Source organism: Ciconia boyciana, chromosome 1 (genome assembly GCF_034638445.1).
Source record: "Ciconia boyciana chromosome 1, ASM3463844v1, whole genome shotgun sequence".
NCBI classification, from domain to species: Eukaryota; Metazoa; Chordata; class Aves; order Ciconiiformes; family Ciconiidae; genus Ciconia; species Ciconia boyciana.
In genome coordinates this window covers 205958448-205975366 of record NC_132934.1, presented here as the reverse complement: position 1 = coordinate 205975366, position 16919 = coordinate 205958448, and the positions used below count along the sequence as shown (strand labels likewise).

At 38.9% G+C, this 16919-nt stretch overlaps 1 protein-coding gene across 1 annotated transcript in view; it reads left to right on the top strand.

The window, feature by feature from the left end:
• The first annotated feature begins 502 nt into the window (after positions 1 to 502).
• Positions 503 to 16919, top strand: part of CNTN5 (contactin 5) — a 270290-nt gene continuing 253873 nt past the window's right edge. Inside the window, exons 1-3 of the mRNA XM_072858415.1 lie at positions 503 to 530; positions 937 to 1203; positions 14813 to 14936. Of these exons, the coding sequence (XP_072714516.1) occupies positions 503 to 530; positions 937 to 1203; positions 14813 to 14936 (419 nt within the window). The remainder of the gene's footprint in view (positions 531 to 936; positions 1204 to 14812; positions 14937 to 16919) is intronic.

Sequence of the window (16919 nt, the reverse complement as noted above, 5' to 3'; positions counted from 1 at the left end):
ATTTTTCCAAAAGCTCTCCAGCAAGGCCACGACCTAATATTTTAAAGAGATTTTATTTCAATTGAGTGTGCTGCTATTCAAAGCTTTTGAACACTCATAGTTTTTCATTGTTCATGTTATGTCAATGTGAAGAATGTCCAATTTATAAATATTTATCATCAGTGGAGATGACAGAACAATGATCTTTTTTCTGCCAGCCACTTCCACTGTGCCCTAAAAAATCAGTTCCTTCATAGGCACTTGATATGCAGTCTGACTCCCTTTGCTCATCTATATCAATGTATTTTTAAATATTCTTCTCACCTCCTTTGCAGCTCCTGAGTAATATTTTTAATCTATTATAATAATATGGTTTATTTATTTCTCTTATATTTGGTATTGTACAGGGACCAAAAATTTGGGCACTATTTTTTATTTGTAGACACTGAAATTTTAAGTACAGGCAGAAAAGGAAAAAAAGGGAAGCTGCAGAGACAGAAAAGGAGGTGACTTTGGCACGTACATGTCTTTGGGAAAGATATTTGTGCATAGTGGGCTCTTGGGCTTTTGAGCTAGCCCACTTGATTTGCAGAGTAGTGTTGAAATGAGGACCATATTTAGCTTCAACCAGTGTTTCTGCACTGCATATACAAAGTAATGTAAGGCTGTGAAGGAAAGAAGATGGCTTGGCAGACACTTTTCTGCTGTGACTTAGGGTCATAGAAATAGAATTTAAAATATTGAAAACTCATATTACTATAAGTAAGAAATCTAATAACCACCTGATTTTATATTGTGTTGAAACTACAGGGGAATTTTCTGCCTCAGAGGTCTATGCTGCTACCCAGTTCTGTCTGGAAGCCGAGTCCCTCGTGGAGTCTGGGGCATCTCTGACACTCCTTTTACAAATAAAACTTTTCTACTTTCTACTGCATAACTAAATATTCTTTTGAAAAGTGATAGATTTTATCTTTATTCAGTGTTCACTTCTTGGGTTTTTTTCAGAGTATTCAGAAGCTGTTCCTGGTCTCCCCACTTCATATGCTGCTATTCTAAGAATCAAATCTGGTAGTTCATCTTTAGCCTCATTTAATTCAAAGAACAGACCACGATTAAGCAGTCCTTCATTAGGAAGCGTATCTTCACCAGGCTGGAGAGGAGCTGCACAACATTATCACTCCCCAACAAACCTCTACCACTTTTCAGAGGCCTTCAAACATGATGGTAAGTTGAGTTTCCCTCTCTGAATCTTTGAAAATTTTTTCAAAAGCAGTAAGTTTTTATCAGCTTACTTCAGTATTTCTCAGGCATAATTTTGAATTTTATTAAACATCACAAAGTAGAAACGGGCCTCTTTCCCTTTAGATTCTTCAGATTAACCTTAAAGTCACCAGTTAAAACATTCTTTCTTAAAGGTTCCTATGCAGAATAGTTTTATACAGCGTTTGCTACATGAAAATAGCAAACTAGTGGTTTGAAATTCCATTACAGCACAATTTCATCTATTCAACTAATGTCTGCATATTTGAAAAGCAAAGCAGTAAAATGTCAGTCCCTCTTCTATATATATTTTTTTTCTCTTTGGAGTTTTTCTAATTTAATCATGAATGATAGTAATGTAAATTAAACATGAATAGTAGATCTTATAAAACTACTTTTTCTCTAAATTACCTACTCTGTATAGTCAACTCTGTCGTGCATGCACACATGTATGCATGGATAGACATACCAGTGTGATATGGTGTCATCTACCTTTAAATGCAATAATTCATAGTAACAATACGCATTTTCTCATATTTGGTTACATTTAAAGGAGCCACATTTCTGATACCATTTCTTTAGTGATAATGTTTATCTGAATTACGTTCAAAGAAAGATGGAAAGAAAAACAGAAGGAAAGAAAAGGAGGAAGGAAGGAGAGGAAGGGAAGAAGAGGTTAGAGGATATTTAAACATCATAGTCTAAGGAAGTAACAGAGAAAAAAATCATCATTAATACCTCACAGTTCAACAACATTCATGCAGTATAATAACTGTGATTACAGGATTACTGCTCCTCTCAGTAAAGTCTTTTTTTTTCCCCTGGAAAATACTTTGCATGTATTGAAAACTAATGGTGTATGCATGTGTTTTTGTGAACAAAAATGGCTTATATACAAGTGTAAATATGTTCCTTGAATTAAGGTTGATCTAGAACACAAACAATTTGAATCATGCAAGCAGATAAATTCTGTTTGATAGCATTTCTGGAACTGGGCCAGGTTTCTATATTTGTCCGTCCTCTGCAATATTCTTTGTAAGCGGTGACTAGACTAAACTCAGTTATCACCAATGCACCAGACACTGATAACTCCTCCCAGGCAACCTGATATGTGCAGGTGAAAATCAAAGTTCAGGATTAGAACCAGAGTGTATTATCCTGGTCTTCAACTGCATGAATGTCTAGAGACTGAAGGAGAAGAAAGTGGTAGCTGCAAGGCAAAAGAATACAGACTTTATGAATAATATAGTACAAGCTGGAACTATAAAGCATCTTCTCCCTGATTGACCTTGATTTTTCCATCATGTTTTATTGGGAAAAAACCAGCTGGCAAAAAGGCAGCTTACTGTGTTTAAATTTGATGTGAAGTTTGACTGTTGTGCTTATATCCTTACTTTGAGAAGGCTGAGAAAATTTTATGCCTGTCTCATTCTAAGAAAATGAGATATGGGATGGGGATCCTCAGGGTAAGCATTCCACCACCTAAATCCTTGGCATTTCCAGGAGGTATGCTGAGATCATACCTGATATAGGTCAGCAATCATGAAATCTCCTCAAAACATGGGGGCCACATTCCAGCTCTGCAGTTGAGCTTATTCTGTTTTGCAGCAGGAAGTAAAGAACCACTGACTGGAGACAAAATTTCAAAAGGGCCATAACTCATAAGCCACAATGAACAGTGCACTTGACTCAGAAGAGAAGGACTGCAACTTTTTCTTCCAAGGACTGCATAAAACAGTCCTAGGAGAGTTACTCTACCACTTACAGGTCTCTGTACATCCAGCTGTGTAGACAGTTGCAGAAACAAGTAAATCTGAGGCACCTGAGTTATATTTTAAAAGCCCTTGATTATCTGAAGCACCTGCATGGCACAAACACAGATATGAAACAAGACTTAGAAAAGACCAGCATACTTCTGGCATGGGAGGATTCAGGACTCCATGGCAGGAGACCAGGTAGGATATTCTGCATCATCCAAGAGGGCAAGAACACATCTGCTATGGCAGCTGAACACAACTTATTTTCTAAACCTCTCTCAGTTCTATTAATAACTTTAAGATAATATCTTTGATATTTAGAAACCAGAAATAAGTTCACTGTCTCAATCATCTGGGATTCCACTTACTTAAATTACTACATTTCTTGATTTTGGTTTGGCCTTAAGGCTTCTTTTCAGTTTTTAGAGCTCTCAAAAGAAAGATATTTTAGTTATCTTCCTACAACTGGTATGTGATAAGTGATAGAGTTAAGTGATTGTGTTTATATGCCAGGGCCTCCTAAATGAGAAAATGCTACAGCACTCTGTGCTCATGTGTGTTCATGGATGACCACTGCTACAAGTGAGAGCACATTAACAAGAGGGGGGGAAACATGTTTTATGTTATTACGATTGAGAACTTGCATAAGTCAAACATCTACTATATGGCATACACTCAGGAGCCAGGTTTGCCATAAGAAAAAACAAAATACTTTTATTAGCTGCCTAAGTGTGCAGGTTCTCAAGCGACTTCTTGATTTCCCAGCAGCCATGCTCAGAGGCCTGACGTGGCTTCTAATAAAGATCTGCTTATACTGACTTTATGCCATTTAATTTGCACTCTTAATTCATCATGTGTTTCCTGATATCTCAAAATAAAAGAACTATGCTGTAGCTCACTGCTTAATTTAAACTGTATAGAATTACTTAGTGTAAACATGCAGTTAAGGCAGTACAGTCCTTCTCTTCAAGCTATGTATCAATGTGTGAAGTCATGACGAAAGAATGTGCATAGAAAGTGAATTATTAATGAAATACTCTTGAAGAATCATAAAACTGCAAACTCATACTTTCTTACTGTTCCAAAAACTTTTGGAAATGCTGCAGTAAAGATAATTTAACTTCACGTTGAATAAAGACTCTTTTTATCCTTCCATCTTTGGTTTGATATCTTTTAGAAGAAAATAAAGAACAGGGTCCAGTTCACAGCTGAAAGTGTTGAATCAATGAACCTCAAGATGTGCAAGATCCGAATCTAATTTTTGTTGAATGAGAATTCCTGATTCCACAACATCTGCTAGATCCAGCATTTACCAGTCTGAATTAAAGACACAAACTACTAAAAATTTTTCATTGACAAAAAATATTGGGCAATATTGATTAGTGTGGCATGACATTTAGGTAATATAAACTAAGTTTAGAACAGATATGTTTGTTTCAGGCCACAGAACAGAGAAACCATTTTCAAGCAACAGGAAAAACTTGTCCTAGCTTGCCTAATAAGCAGATAAACATATCTGCTTCAGAAAAGATAATTCTGAAAATATGAGAAAATAATTTTATCTCCTTTGCAGTGTAAACTCAATCACACATGTACTGTACACTGTTCCAGCATGCAGCATACTAGAATCAATGTACATACCTCAGGGCGTGTGTATCTGTCCGAACTTATCTGTCAAAAGGAAAGTGTCCTCAAAGTCTCTTGACTTTTAAGTTAACTGAAACATAGTTTTAAAAATAAATGGGTTTTGTATATGCATGTGTGTATATACATACATACATATACATATATGTGTTTCTGCTTCTATATATGCAAAATAATTATTGTAAATTGAAGCCACCTTTGTTAATGTTAAAATCTGTTGCACACAGATTTAATCATTGGAACATATTTTGCTGTGATGAAATAGTGGGTTTTTTCTTTTTCATTATATTAAAGGAAATTTTATATTTTGACAGATTATAGGGATATTAAAATGGATAGTCATTCTTTATTTCTTAGGTGTTAAGTGAAACGTTATATTATAGAACCTACTTGTAAAATCAATATTAGCAGTGAAGTTAATACATTTTTTCAGTGTTTAAGCTGAAAAAAGGAGGGTTTCTAGCTTTTAGTTGAAGAAAGCAATATGTTTTCTTTGAAAGCAGGGTGATTATTTGTACATCTACAATGTTTTCTGAATATATTGAACAGGTTACACTGTTTGTTTCCATGGTAACAAAGGTTAATCAGAAGATCCTCTAGAGTCATCACCTCAAATGCATGCAACAAGCACAAACTGAAAACAAACCAGGAAAGAAAGGCATTCAAAAGTGAGTTTGATAATGAGCAGCACTAAAACCTGATCCACCTTTACCAAAAAGTCTTTCACTTTGTCAGACCAATTTGAAATGAAACACCTTTGTTTTATTTTAATAAATTCTGATGATATGCACATTTCAGCAACATATATAGCCTTATCAGCAGCTCCTGCAACTTTCTTAATATATCCTGAACATATTAATAGGACTAGGACTGACAGATCATTGGGATATGGTTTGGTCCATGGAATATGGTTTGGTCAAGCAGGTACTTTTCTGGGTAGGGTCTGTATACAGACTTCAATGTATATTTTAGGATGGAGGATCAGTTAGTGACCCCTGCTTTTAGGCTACTTTAGAAGTTCTATCATTTTACAGTATCTTGTAGCTTTTCTTTAGAAAAATCTTCTATCTCCACATGGGTTCAACAGGCCTTTGAAAAATGGGCAAAAAAAAATGTAGAGAGATAAGACAGCATTGTTTTCCCAGTCCTGTAAAAATTTGTGGTTTTTAAATTTTGCTGAGTTACTCTGCTTTCAAAAAAGAATTGCCATCACCCTTTTTCCAACTGCCATTTGGACAAATTTTGTCAATGTGTCAGAATAACAGCTGAAAACAAATAGTTTCTCTAAAGATCTCTCTAGTCCACCTTCAGAGGGATTAGCAAAGCCATCTACCACTATCACCTGCAGTTAAAAACAGTGCTGCTAAAGGGACATGAGCAGTTGAAATGGAGAAGACCTCAAGCAATACCTCCTTCCCCCATATTCACATGCTGCCTGAGCATATCCCCTCAGATACCTTGTCTGCTGGGTGAAAAATACCAGAATGAAAAGAGCTGTTTCCTCCCACCAGTACCTCAGACTGAGAAGATGGCACCAAGAAGACTATTTATGCCAGTCATATAGCTTGAATGGCACTGTAACATTGCAGACAGCGGTCAAACTACACTAATGACAGTGCAGTGTAGAATTTGCTACACCTTCTCCTTCTGCAGACAATTATATTTTTAAAATATGATTTAAGAAAACACTTTAAAAAACATTATTTCTTTTATTCTTTAAAAGTACAGCACACAGAACTATCAGAGACTAAAAATAATATTGCCAATGCAGCTTCAGTGGAGGTCTTTGAACACAGTCATATTTCCTTCCTGCCCACCTCTGTGTTCCCAGGGTTCCAGGAATTCATTCTTTTTCACAGTGTGTTTATTGATCTGGAATTATATCAAGGATCACGGCAAGAAAGCTGAGTGTTGAGGAATGACACTATTTCAGTTACTACAGAATTGAAAGTACAGGAAACTTCATTCTCATCTGCAGTTTGTTCTCATGGTATTTGCATTGCTGAGCAAGAACTAAAGAACATCTGATCTTTTTTTCATCAGTAACTGAAGGAGAGAACGAAAGTATCTCTGTATGTAAGAGAGAGAAACCACATGTTGCCTACTGTCTGAGGTGCAGGATACACAGATTCCAGTTTCCATTCCTGTGGGGATTTAAATACTTGTTACTAAGTCATACACTCCGGTATGTTCTAAGTGCAAATCTGCTGCAAGGACAACCTTGCAATTCAAAGAATATTTGAGTACTACTTTCAAGAATACTCAAGAATTTAAAAAGAGGGATTTTAGTAATATTTGGAATGTTTTCCAGATCCTGGCCTTTCTGGGCAATACCAGTTTAAATAGTAAATCCTAATGAGAGTGCTTAGTGCTTTCAATGGCCTAGACTGAAAATGGCAATTTACAATTTGTAAAGGGACCACAAACTAGCTGTTACATTGCTTGGTTGCAATGCATACCTGTAATCCCAAGACATACGTGCCTCTCAATAATAAATCACTGGTCTCATTGCACTTAGATACAGAAAACTGTTGTTTTAGTAAAAGCCTGTGTGAGAAACAAAAATATTTCCCTTGAGAAATTGAAATAGTAAATTGAAATATGCATATGCTTAATATGTATGTTAAGTATTCATCTCCTTTTATGCTCCTGCTTAAGTTCAAAAGAAAAAACTCACACAGGACTGTCTTGTTTAAGAGCTTGGGTCACTGTTAGTTAAAACATGGGTGCAAGCAAACCTGATGCTTTTGGATATAAATTGATCCCCTGAAGGGATCAGAAAACATACACGTGTATAAAGATGTGTATTTATATATAGCATATATATGCACATATACAAAGATATATAAATTAAATATAATAAGGAAAGGCCCAGGAGGTTTCCCCCAAAAGACCACACAAACCAGAAGAACCAGGCAATGGTTCATGAATCAGAAAATTTTATTTCAAGGACTGTTTCAGACAAGAGAGGGTGGGTGGTGTGGGGCTGCCCTCGTCCATGGCTGTGGGGAGCCTCAAGCTGCCTGTGGGACCCTGGCACGGTGCAGACTGGGGCTGTGTGTGCTTGGTTGCGCTTAGGTCCATGGCTTTGTGGAAAGCTGCAGAAATCTCTGGCTGAGTGTCTGCGGAGGGAGGGGACGGGAGTGCGCCATGGTGTGGTCCTGTTGCTGTCTGGGCCTGCGTCTGTAAAAGGCAGGATAAGAAGCGAAGGGGCAGGCACCCCGGCTCACCGTGGGCAAGGGCTGCCCAGGGCTCTGCCAGAGTCTTGAGGCCTTAACTTAGTGTCATCGTCCTTGTAGAAGGTAGCGAACGTCTCTGGCTGCATGGCCGAGGACGGGAGCGCGCCATGGTGTGTTCCTGTCCTTGTGTGAGCCTGCAGCCCTGGAAGACAAAGGAGGAGCAGCCGGCATCTGTCGCGCCACGGGCAACCCGGGCCCAGCAGCCCTCCCCTCCCCTCCCTGCCCTCCTCCCTGCCTGGCCTCTCGCCTCAGCCCTCGCTCACACGCCTGCAGCCTGGGCCGTCTGACCACACAGCCCTTTCTCTACCGGTCCTGGGCGGCTGTGTCACCAACCCCCTGTGACACGGCCGGCAGCAGCGTTCTGCCCACTGTTACACGGCCACCGCATCAGTGGAGGGAGCCAGGGCTGATGGGAGGCCCAGCCCTTGGCTGCCCAGGGAAAAAGGGCTGTCACTCTTCAGCCTTGTTCAAACGCAGTGGGATGGACAAACCCCACAACTTAGGCCCATGGGATAAATGGCCGACATAGAGAGCCCACTGTCACCCCTGTCTGTCTGTGGACAGCCTCTTGACCCGAGGCTGCAGTCACCTCACAGCCCCTCACCGTCCTGTCCCACCCCACCTCCTCTGGGCCTCCTCCGGGCCTCCTCCTTGCTGTCAGGGCTGGGGTAAAGGCAGGTGGAGCTCAGCATGAGGGTGCAGACAAATAAATGTGATATCTAAACACTAGGGAGCAATTCACGTTTTACATACTAGTGCCGCTTGGGGTGTCTTACAGCCCAATATCCTATGGATATACATGAAACTGGCAGATAGGACCCGGGACCTGGGAAAAATGCACTAAATGCTTATTTTAATCCCAGTTGTAACACCTAGAAGTCCGCTGGCTCCGTGCACGGACGGTTAGCTCACACCTGGCTGCAGAGAGCAGGGTTCAGGTGTCTGGGAGCAGTCTCCGCAGTGTCACTTCAGGCGCTGCGAGGAGCCTCTCCTGGCCTGCGGCCGCCACACCAGGACAGGGCAGGGCTGGTGTGAACGTGGCACCGTGCTGGTCTGCTCTGCCTGGGGTCCTCGGGCACCCCACAGCCTCCCAAATGGCACTGGGTATTTATCTGTTAGGAACTGCGCACCCTGTACAGATTAATTCGTGTGCTTTAAGTTGGGTCTCCAGTGCACTTCAGACACCCTGGGGTGTCTGGCCTGATCCCAAGAGGCCACTTCAGAGACCTCCCTGCGTCATACATGGATCCTGCGTCATACATGACGGCTCTATGGCCAGGAGGAGTCAGGGTGGAGGAGGGAAGCTGAGTCTGGAAAAAGGCAGTGGGGTGGGGGGAAGGCGTTGCTTTAATTTTTGTCTTTGTTTCTCACTACCCAAGTCTATTTTAACTGGAAATAAGTTTTCCCAAGTTGAACCTGTTTTGCCCATGACAGTAACTTGTAAGGGATCTCCCTGTCTTTCTCTCAACCCAGGAGCTTTATCGTCCCATTTTCTCCCCTGGGGGAGTGAGTGAGTGGCTGGTGGGTGCCTGGCAGCCGGCCAAGGTTAACCTGCCCCAGTATGTAATGTACTGCAGTAATGCTGTTTGAACTGTACGTACTGTAGCTATACAGGGCAAGTGGTGGTCATTTTAGCTATGAACTCTTCTGCTATGTGGTTCTGAAATGGTTAGTGTTTCTAATCGTGTAAAAATTTGAACACATATATAAGCCTGTTTGCTTCTGTGGAGTAGTTCATATGTGTAAAGCTGCTCAAGTGGATTTTATAATCAGGCCCTTTTTTTCTCTTTTTCCTTGGCAATCATCCATGTCTACTGTCATCTAAAAATCTAACCCTCACCTTGGTTACTTGTGCGTCTAGCATAAGGTCTCAAAGAACATACTGCTACAACTGCTCGTGATCAAACTGTGGTAAGGCCCAGAGATTAATTTTTCAAGGAAGACCCTCATCAGAAAGAGGAGACTGATGCAGTTATGTGCAGTTATGCTGTACACTGAAGAAATTGTATCTAGGTTTTTGATGGTGACTAAATATGTGTTTAATAAGTGATGCAATACTCTTGAAAGAGAAATTAATAAATTCCCAGTTATAATCAGGTGAAATTCACGTGGTCACCCACTTCAGACTGGGAATCCTCAAGCAAAACAACATCAAGCTCTCCTAAGCATTCGCTGCTGATATTAACACAGATACAGCCTGGAATTCCTGAATCAAGTAATGTACCAAGATTGGCAATGACACCAAAGTTATTGAAAAGTGAACTTTTAACCCGTGTCTACTTTTCAACTGTTGAACTTCATTGCCACCTACTTAAAATCTCCGGTCCCTAAAAGCAGTGATAGATGAGAATCACCTGTTCCTCAGAAGGCTTATTAAATCCCATACTGATCATTAGATACATGTTTTCTCCAAGCACTTCAGGTTTTAGTGTGCACATTGTTCTCTCAGGGGGCATGTCTGCCTCAGAAACAATACATGCAGAATAAAAGGTGAAGAAGACATGGTGTTATTCAAGAATCAAAATTAAACAGTATGGACAAATTGAAAATTGTGAAGCAGTATGGTGATTACAGAATTTCCAGGAGAAATTTGAAGCTATTTATCTGAATGCTGAATATCAACTCAATTCATTTACCACTGAACTGAATGTTTTAAATTATAAATTAAGGTTATGGTTCCTTAAGTGTCTTCTTTGATATGCAAATGTTGAAAAGTGCTAATAAGTAATTGTGACTTTAAATAACAGCTGATAAGTTGGTAAGATGGCAGAAGACAGCCAAGATTCTATTAAACTTTTTCCTGAAAGTTCATGCTTTTATCCTGCAATGTTAGAAGTCTCTGTATTATGAGTGGTGCCATGCACATACACCTTTGGGTTTTTAATTTGTTCTAGGAAAATGGATTAATTACTTAAATTTAGAGTGATTATTCACATCGCTCAGTTTCAGAGATTTCAGGCTGTGGGGTCACCATTCAGTCCAATTCACTCCTCGGTCCTGGCTCCATGACTGACTAGTCTTGCAGATCTGCAGTCTCATACTATGACTCTGCGTGCCTCACAACTGACTTTACCTCCGTCATCTGTATTAGGGGAAGTGAAATGAGGTCTGCACCCTTGAGTCTCATCCCACCATGAAACAGCACCAGTAGCAGAGTGTGTGCTGGCTTCTGGGGAATGTTCTCAAGTCCTACAGTTTCAATGTAGCTTTAAACTCCCTACATAGAAAGAAGAATACAGTAAGCCTCCAGAGGAGTTCCAGGTCAATTTTGGAAGAGTCCAGGACTTTCCATTACCTTTAACGGGATGTTAAGTGCTGGCTAAACTATGTGCCCATCATTGATACAACTACTGAAGCCTTCACAAGGCTTCATTTTATTTGAGCTTTTATTAACCTTATGTATAAGAAAATTAAAAGTTTTCTCTTTAGTTATAATCCAGCCTGTGTTTTAATTTGAAAAAATTGTTTTAAAATATTTTTTAAAATATTTAAATGAAATATTTGTGTCTGCAGTGTGTTTCTTTCATTGCTTTTGAAATAAAGAGAGGAGGCATAGAACACTTAAGATTTTCAGTTTCAAATTTGTCACTGGAGTTTAAATGAAGATATTATCATTAGGTGATCTGTTATGATTTCTTGCATATCACATATCATACCCCATTGCATTTTATTTAATCACCTCATTATTAAGCCTAATACTTTATAAACATATAGTCTTGTCTTTTCAGCAAGTGCTTTGGTCTCTTCAGAGTAGATATTTTTCTTCAATTATTCTGTTGCAGTCCAGATGATCTAACTAAGAATTCATTTAGTCAATTTAGCTACAAACAAATGAACATTCTTCTCATTCATTATTGTGTTGCTTCTGAGTCTCCAAATAATTTCTGCTGGTACTCCACACTCCATCTGAAATGCAGATAAGCAGCTAACTACATCTTTTCATCTTTTAGGAACATGACTTGCATGCACTGAACTTTCTCCGTTACCATTGTCTTCACTGCAGGCAGAAGCATTGTGGTTTAACCCCAGTCAGCAACTAAGCACCACACAGTCGCTCGCTCACCCTCCTGCTCCCCGGTGGGATGCGGGAGAAAATCAGAAAAAAAGTAAAACCTGTGAGTTGAGATAAAGACAGTTTAATAGGATAGAAGAGGAAGATAAAATAATAGTAAAAATAATAACAACAACAACAATAATAATAATAATGATAAAAGAATGTACAAAACAAGTGTTGCACAATGCAATTGCTCACCACCCACTGATCGATGCCCATCCCATCCCTGAGCAGCCATTGCTACCCTCCGGCCAACTCCCCCCAGTTTCTATACTGAGCATGACGTCATATGGTATGAATAGCCCTTTGGCCAGTTTGGGTCAGCTGTATGGGAAGCTGAAAAGTCCTTGACCAGTGTAAACACTGCTTAGCAACAACTAAAACATCAGTGTGTTATCAACATTATTCTCATACTAAATCCAAAACACAGCACTATACCAGCTACTAGGAAGAAAATTAACTCTATCCCAGCTGAAACCAGGACAAGAAGTAACACCTGTTCTTCTTATTCCACATAGCACATATATCCATTTGGCCACTACCTTTAAGAATGCCAGCCTCCACCTAAAGAGTTCAGGTTATTTTTCCAAAATGAAAGTGCAATACAATATTTCAATATTACTGTTGCAGATAGTACCAGTAGAAAGAACACCTGTACTGCTAGTGACACCAGCACCTACCTAGCATTGCATCTTTTTCTTTTCTTTCCAACAATCCTAGACCATGACATTATATTTTATCCACAGAGTCACTCCTAGGGAGAAGATAAAATCATTAATCTTCATGAATATACTCCCTATCCATACACCTAATCTGCATGGAATAATAACCTAAATCTAAACCCATGATTTAGCTTTGCATTCATTAATTAATTCTTGGGTTTGATACACTCTAGCTTGATGAGAGCTCTGATTGTTTACGCCTACATTGATTAATATTTTCTCTTTTACAATGTAAGAAGCAGGTAACCAAATTACAAGAAACAATCCATACAATGTTTTTGTACCCACATTTTCCTTTCTTAAAATAAGTTTTGCCAGCTGATTCCATTGCCCCTGTGGCAGCCTCAGCTGTAGTGCTCAAAACTTAGTACTGGAGTTATTTTAAATTCAATAATATAAGCACATATCAGAAATCACTTATTGTGGTTGAGTTTTTTTAAATAATGCAGATATCTGTCCCAGAAAATATATTTCTGCCGATACACCCAACTAAAGTAATGTACCTAAACATGGAAGTAATGTAAATATGCAGAACAGCAATCCACACTCCTTTACACAGTCCTACAAAAAAGGCTAATAAACTTGAAAATGATGCAAAACAGAAACTACTAATTGCTGCTGCTCTTATTTGTTGCCTTTACAAACTGGCAGGCTAATTATTTGAATCTATTTCAGTAGAAGCATACATACCTGAAAATAAAGGTGTTTTCAAAATCTGCATTTGAATAGCAGTGTAAAAAGACAAAAAACTAAGTGTGTAATAAGTATACAGTCACTAAAAAGGAAGGTTGAATAGCATAATGGGTTTTCAAGTGGTCTTTTCACTGTATGATAATAAAAGAATTGAGAAACCCAAAATGTCACCGAATTTGAGGACATGGAAATTTGCATTGCAAAACTAGATTACTATGACCTATGTCTCCCATGTTTCTCATCCTTTTTCAGGCTCCACGACTTTCCTCTCTGTACCAAGACTCATAGTCCTGTGCTCCTTTGCCTGTCCACCCAAACTTTCTGAAACTATTAGCAGTATGAACAAGGTCATAGTTTCCAAAACTGTGAACCCATAACATGCAGTTGAAGTTGTGTGGACTTGGTAGAACAATGCAGTAAATAATTTTTATAAGTCAGTGACCAAAACCCAAAGTCTTCAGATGCACCTTTCTTACTTCAAGCTGGTATTGATAGGACAAATATATCAGGAGATTATAAACTGCTTAAGGCGTCATGCTGTCCTCATTACCAGTTGGAAGACTTTTATAACATGAACATATGAAACCATAAAACTGACAGAGAAAACACTGCTCCCATATGTTTCATTGCAAGTAGTAGGACAATGTAGCTATCTCCCCTCACCCAAATCATTAGGCTTGTGCTCTAAGAGCAGTATGGGACTAAATAATTCAAGAGTTTGGAGCAAGTCTAAGTTGATTAAAATTCCACAGTCTTCTAGTGCACAGTGAGCATTTTAGTTGCTCAGAGCTACATGATCAGGAACCTTTTACTTTTCTGAAGGTTACATTTTCCTCTTCACAATACGAATGAATTGGAATCATAGATGTATTCTATGGGTCTATCCAGCTTTTCTTGTTCAGAAATGTAAACTCATATGAAGATATAGATACATGCCAAAATTAGAGAAGACAGTAGAGGAAAATGAAAAGTCAGATTTTGCTATCTATTTTTTAATAGTACCCACCAGTTGCTGCCATTAATTTTACGAGTGTTTTTTCTTAGCAACTCCTTGACATAAAGGGGAAAATTGTGTCTTATTTCTTTGTGAGATAAGCTGCTGCAAGCAGCAGGAAAATTTTTGTTTACCTTGCTCTCTATAAGCAGATTTAACTCCTCTTGCTGGCTTAATTCTCTCGAGATGCTCATTAGACTCCAGGCCAAAATATGTCTGATGAGAAAGCCATTTTAAGGCATGATGAACATTTAAATCATACTAAATATTTTATTGTTAGCTTAGTAATATTTCTTCCTTATCTTTTTTTTTCTTTTAACTATTGCTTTTTAATATAGCATCTGAAGTAATGTGATATGAACCTCTGGAAAACAAACATAATTTTGCATACTTTAAGCTCACTTTATAAAAGCTATAATACACTTACATTTATCCAGACTTCCTAAACTGTAGCACTTCTATTTCCACAGAAAGTGTTGATTATGGGCCGGTGTTTGTACAAGAGCCAGATGATGTGATTTTTCCAACTGATTCTGAGGAGAAGAAAGTATCTCTGAATTGTCAAGCTCGTGGAAATCCTACTCCCACATACAGGTACCTGTTTTAGAAAATTGGTTTTAGTTTTCAGAATATTAGCCACTGCAATCCCACTCTGAGAGTCAGTGTGCTTTGGAGAACAACATAACAGAAACAGCTCCATGACACAAATGGCTTTCCTGATTGAATGCTTTTTCTGATTCTCAATAAGCAAGAAACATAAGTAGTAGTGAATAAAAGCAAAGCGATATGTGGTCTCAAATTGTGTTCTCTGTGCGTCATATCTATCCATGTGGAGGGACTCCTTTTGTCCAGTTTTTTGACTTGTGTCTGTAACAGCTGACAAGATCAAAATCTTTAATTGATTTTTTTTCTAAACATCTATAAAGCTACAAAATACTATCCCATTTTATGGGGAAAGCAGTAAAGAACAGGTACATTAAATTACATGACTGTGCAATACAGGATACTGTATTGCACTGTGGCTGAGCCAAATCTGGTGTCTTTTCACTCCCAAGTCCACCATTTTATTCCTTTGCAACCATTGCCTGTTGCCTGTTTTTCCATACGGACTATTATGCCACAGATATCTACTCTACAGATCTGTTATGACACACCTGTGAGTCTGAGAGTTCAGTTATTAATGGTGCCTACTTACAGGTGGGAACAGTATGTTGCAGTCACCTTATCCATTTGCTATATCTGACTCTGCTTGTATTTTATACAAATTACAAGTGATGTAGGAGGGCTGGGGGAACATATGGTTGACTATTTTTTCCATACACCCTTTATCTTTTTTCATAGAGTCATTCTTCAATTACAAAGGGAACATAAGGACTGTTATCATTGTGTTTTGTCATAGGTGACAATCATCAACTTTGCATTTTATTTTTTACCTATATTACACTTATTTCACTTGTGCATTCTTTAGCATTCTGGATGAATTCTCCTTAGACTTATTTGAATCACAAAGCCTGCATTTCTATGGCTGGAAGAAATTCAGAGGCAGTACGATCTTTAGATATCCCCATCACAATAGCACTGAATCTGTCTCTTTGCAACAGATGTGAGCCATTAAATGGATCTGATGCATGGCACAACCTTCCCAAACAGCACAGGCATGACTAAAACATGTAACATGGGATAAGGAATAAGCGGCTAGAAATTCGTCAAACAAATTGCATGAACTCCTCACCATGTGGGATGAAAGTTATGTTCTTCCTTAATTACATTCCTTGTGTAATTTCTATTACATATTTTTTACTTTGTTGATTAAAAAATATGTATATTAGTTCCACACACTGTTAAAGTGCTATCAGTCCATTAAACATAGCATGCAACCATAGGGAAAAGGCACAAATTCCCACCAAAAGAGGGGAACCCTATGTTCAGCCCTCCCAGACAAACTCATTATTCTTCTGGAGATTTTCTCTTTGGAGAACCGATGTCATCTCCTTTCTTTCTTGGTCCAACCATTTTTTGTATTTTCCCAGTGGAAATGCAATCAAGAAATACAGACTTTCAGCATATCTTAAAGGGCGGCTACAAAGAGGATAGAGGCTCTCTCTTCACAAGGAGCCACATGGAGAAGGCAAGGGGCAACAGATACAAGAGAGGTTTCATACAAGAGAGGTTTCATCTCAATATAAGAAAGAAATTTTTTACTGTGAGAACAACCATTCACTGGAACAACCTCCTCAGGGACGTGGCAGAGTCCCCATCACTGAAGGTTTTCAAGATGCAATTGAACAAGATGCTAAATGATCTCATCTAGGCCCCCTTTCCCATGAAAGATTGGACCAAATGATCTTTCGAGGTCCCTTCCGACCTGGGCTGTTTTATGATTTTGTGATATCCATTCCTTCAGGTCTCCAGAGATTAATTGGTTTCATCAGCCTCATAAACAAACTGTCCTGACTGCTGTTCATGCAAGGAAAGCTTTGATCCGAAAGGCCTAATTCTAACAGCTTAGCTTCTAACAGTTTAACTTCTCCTCCTCCTGTTCCTGCCACTTGCCTGTACAGCATATGCAATACACAC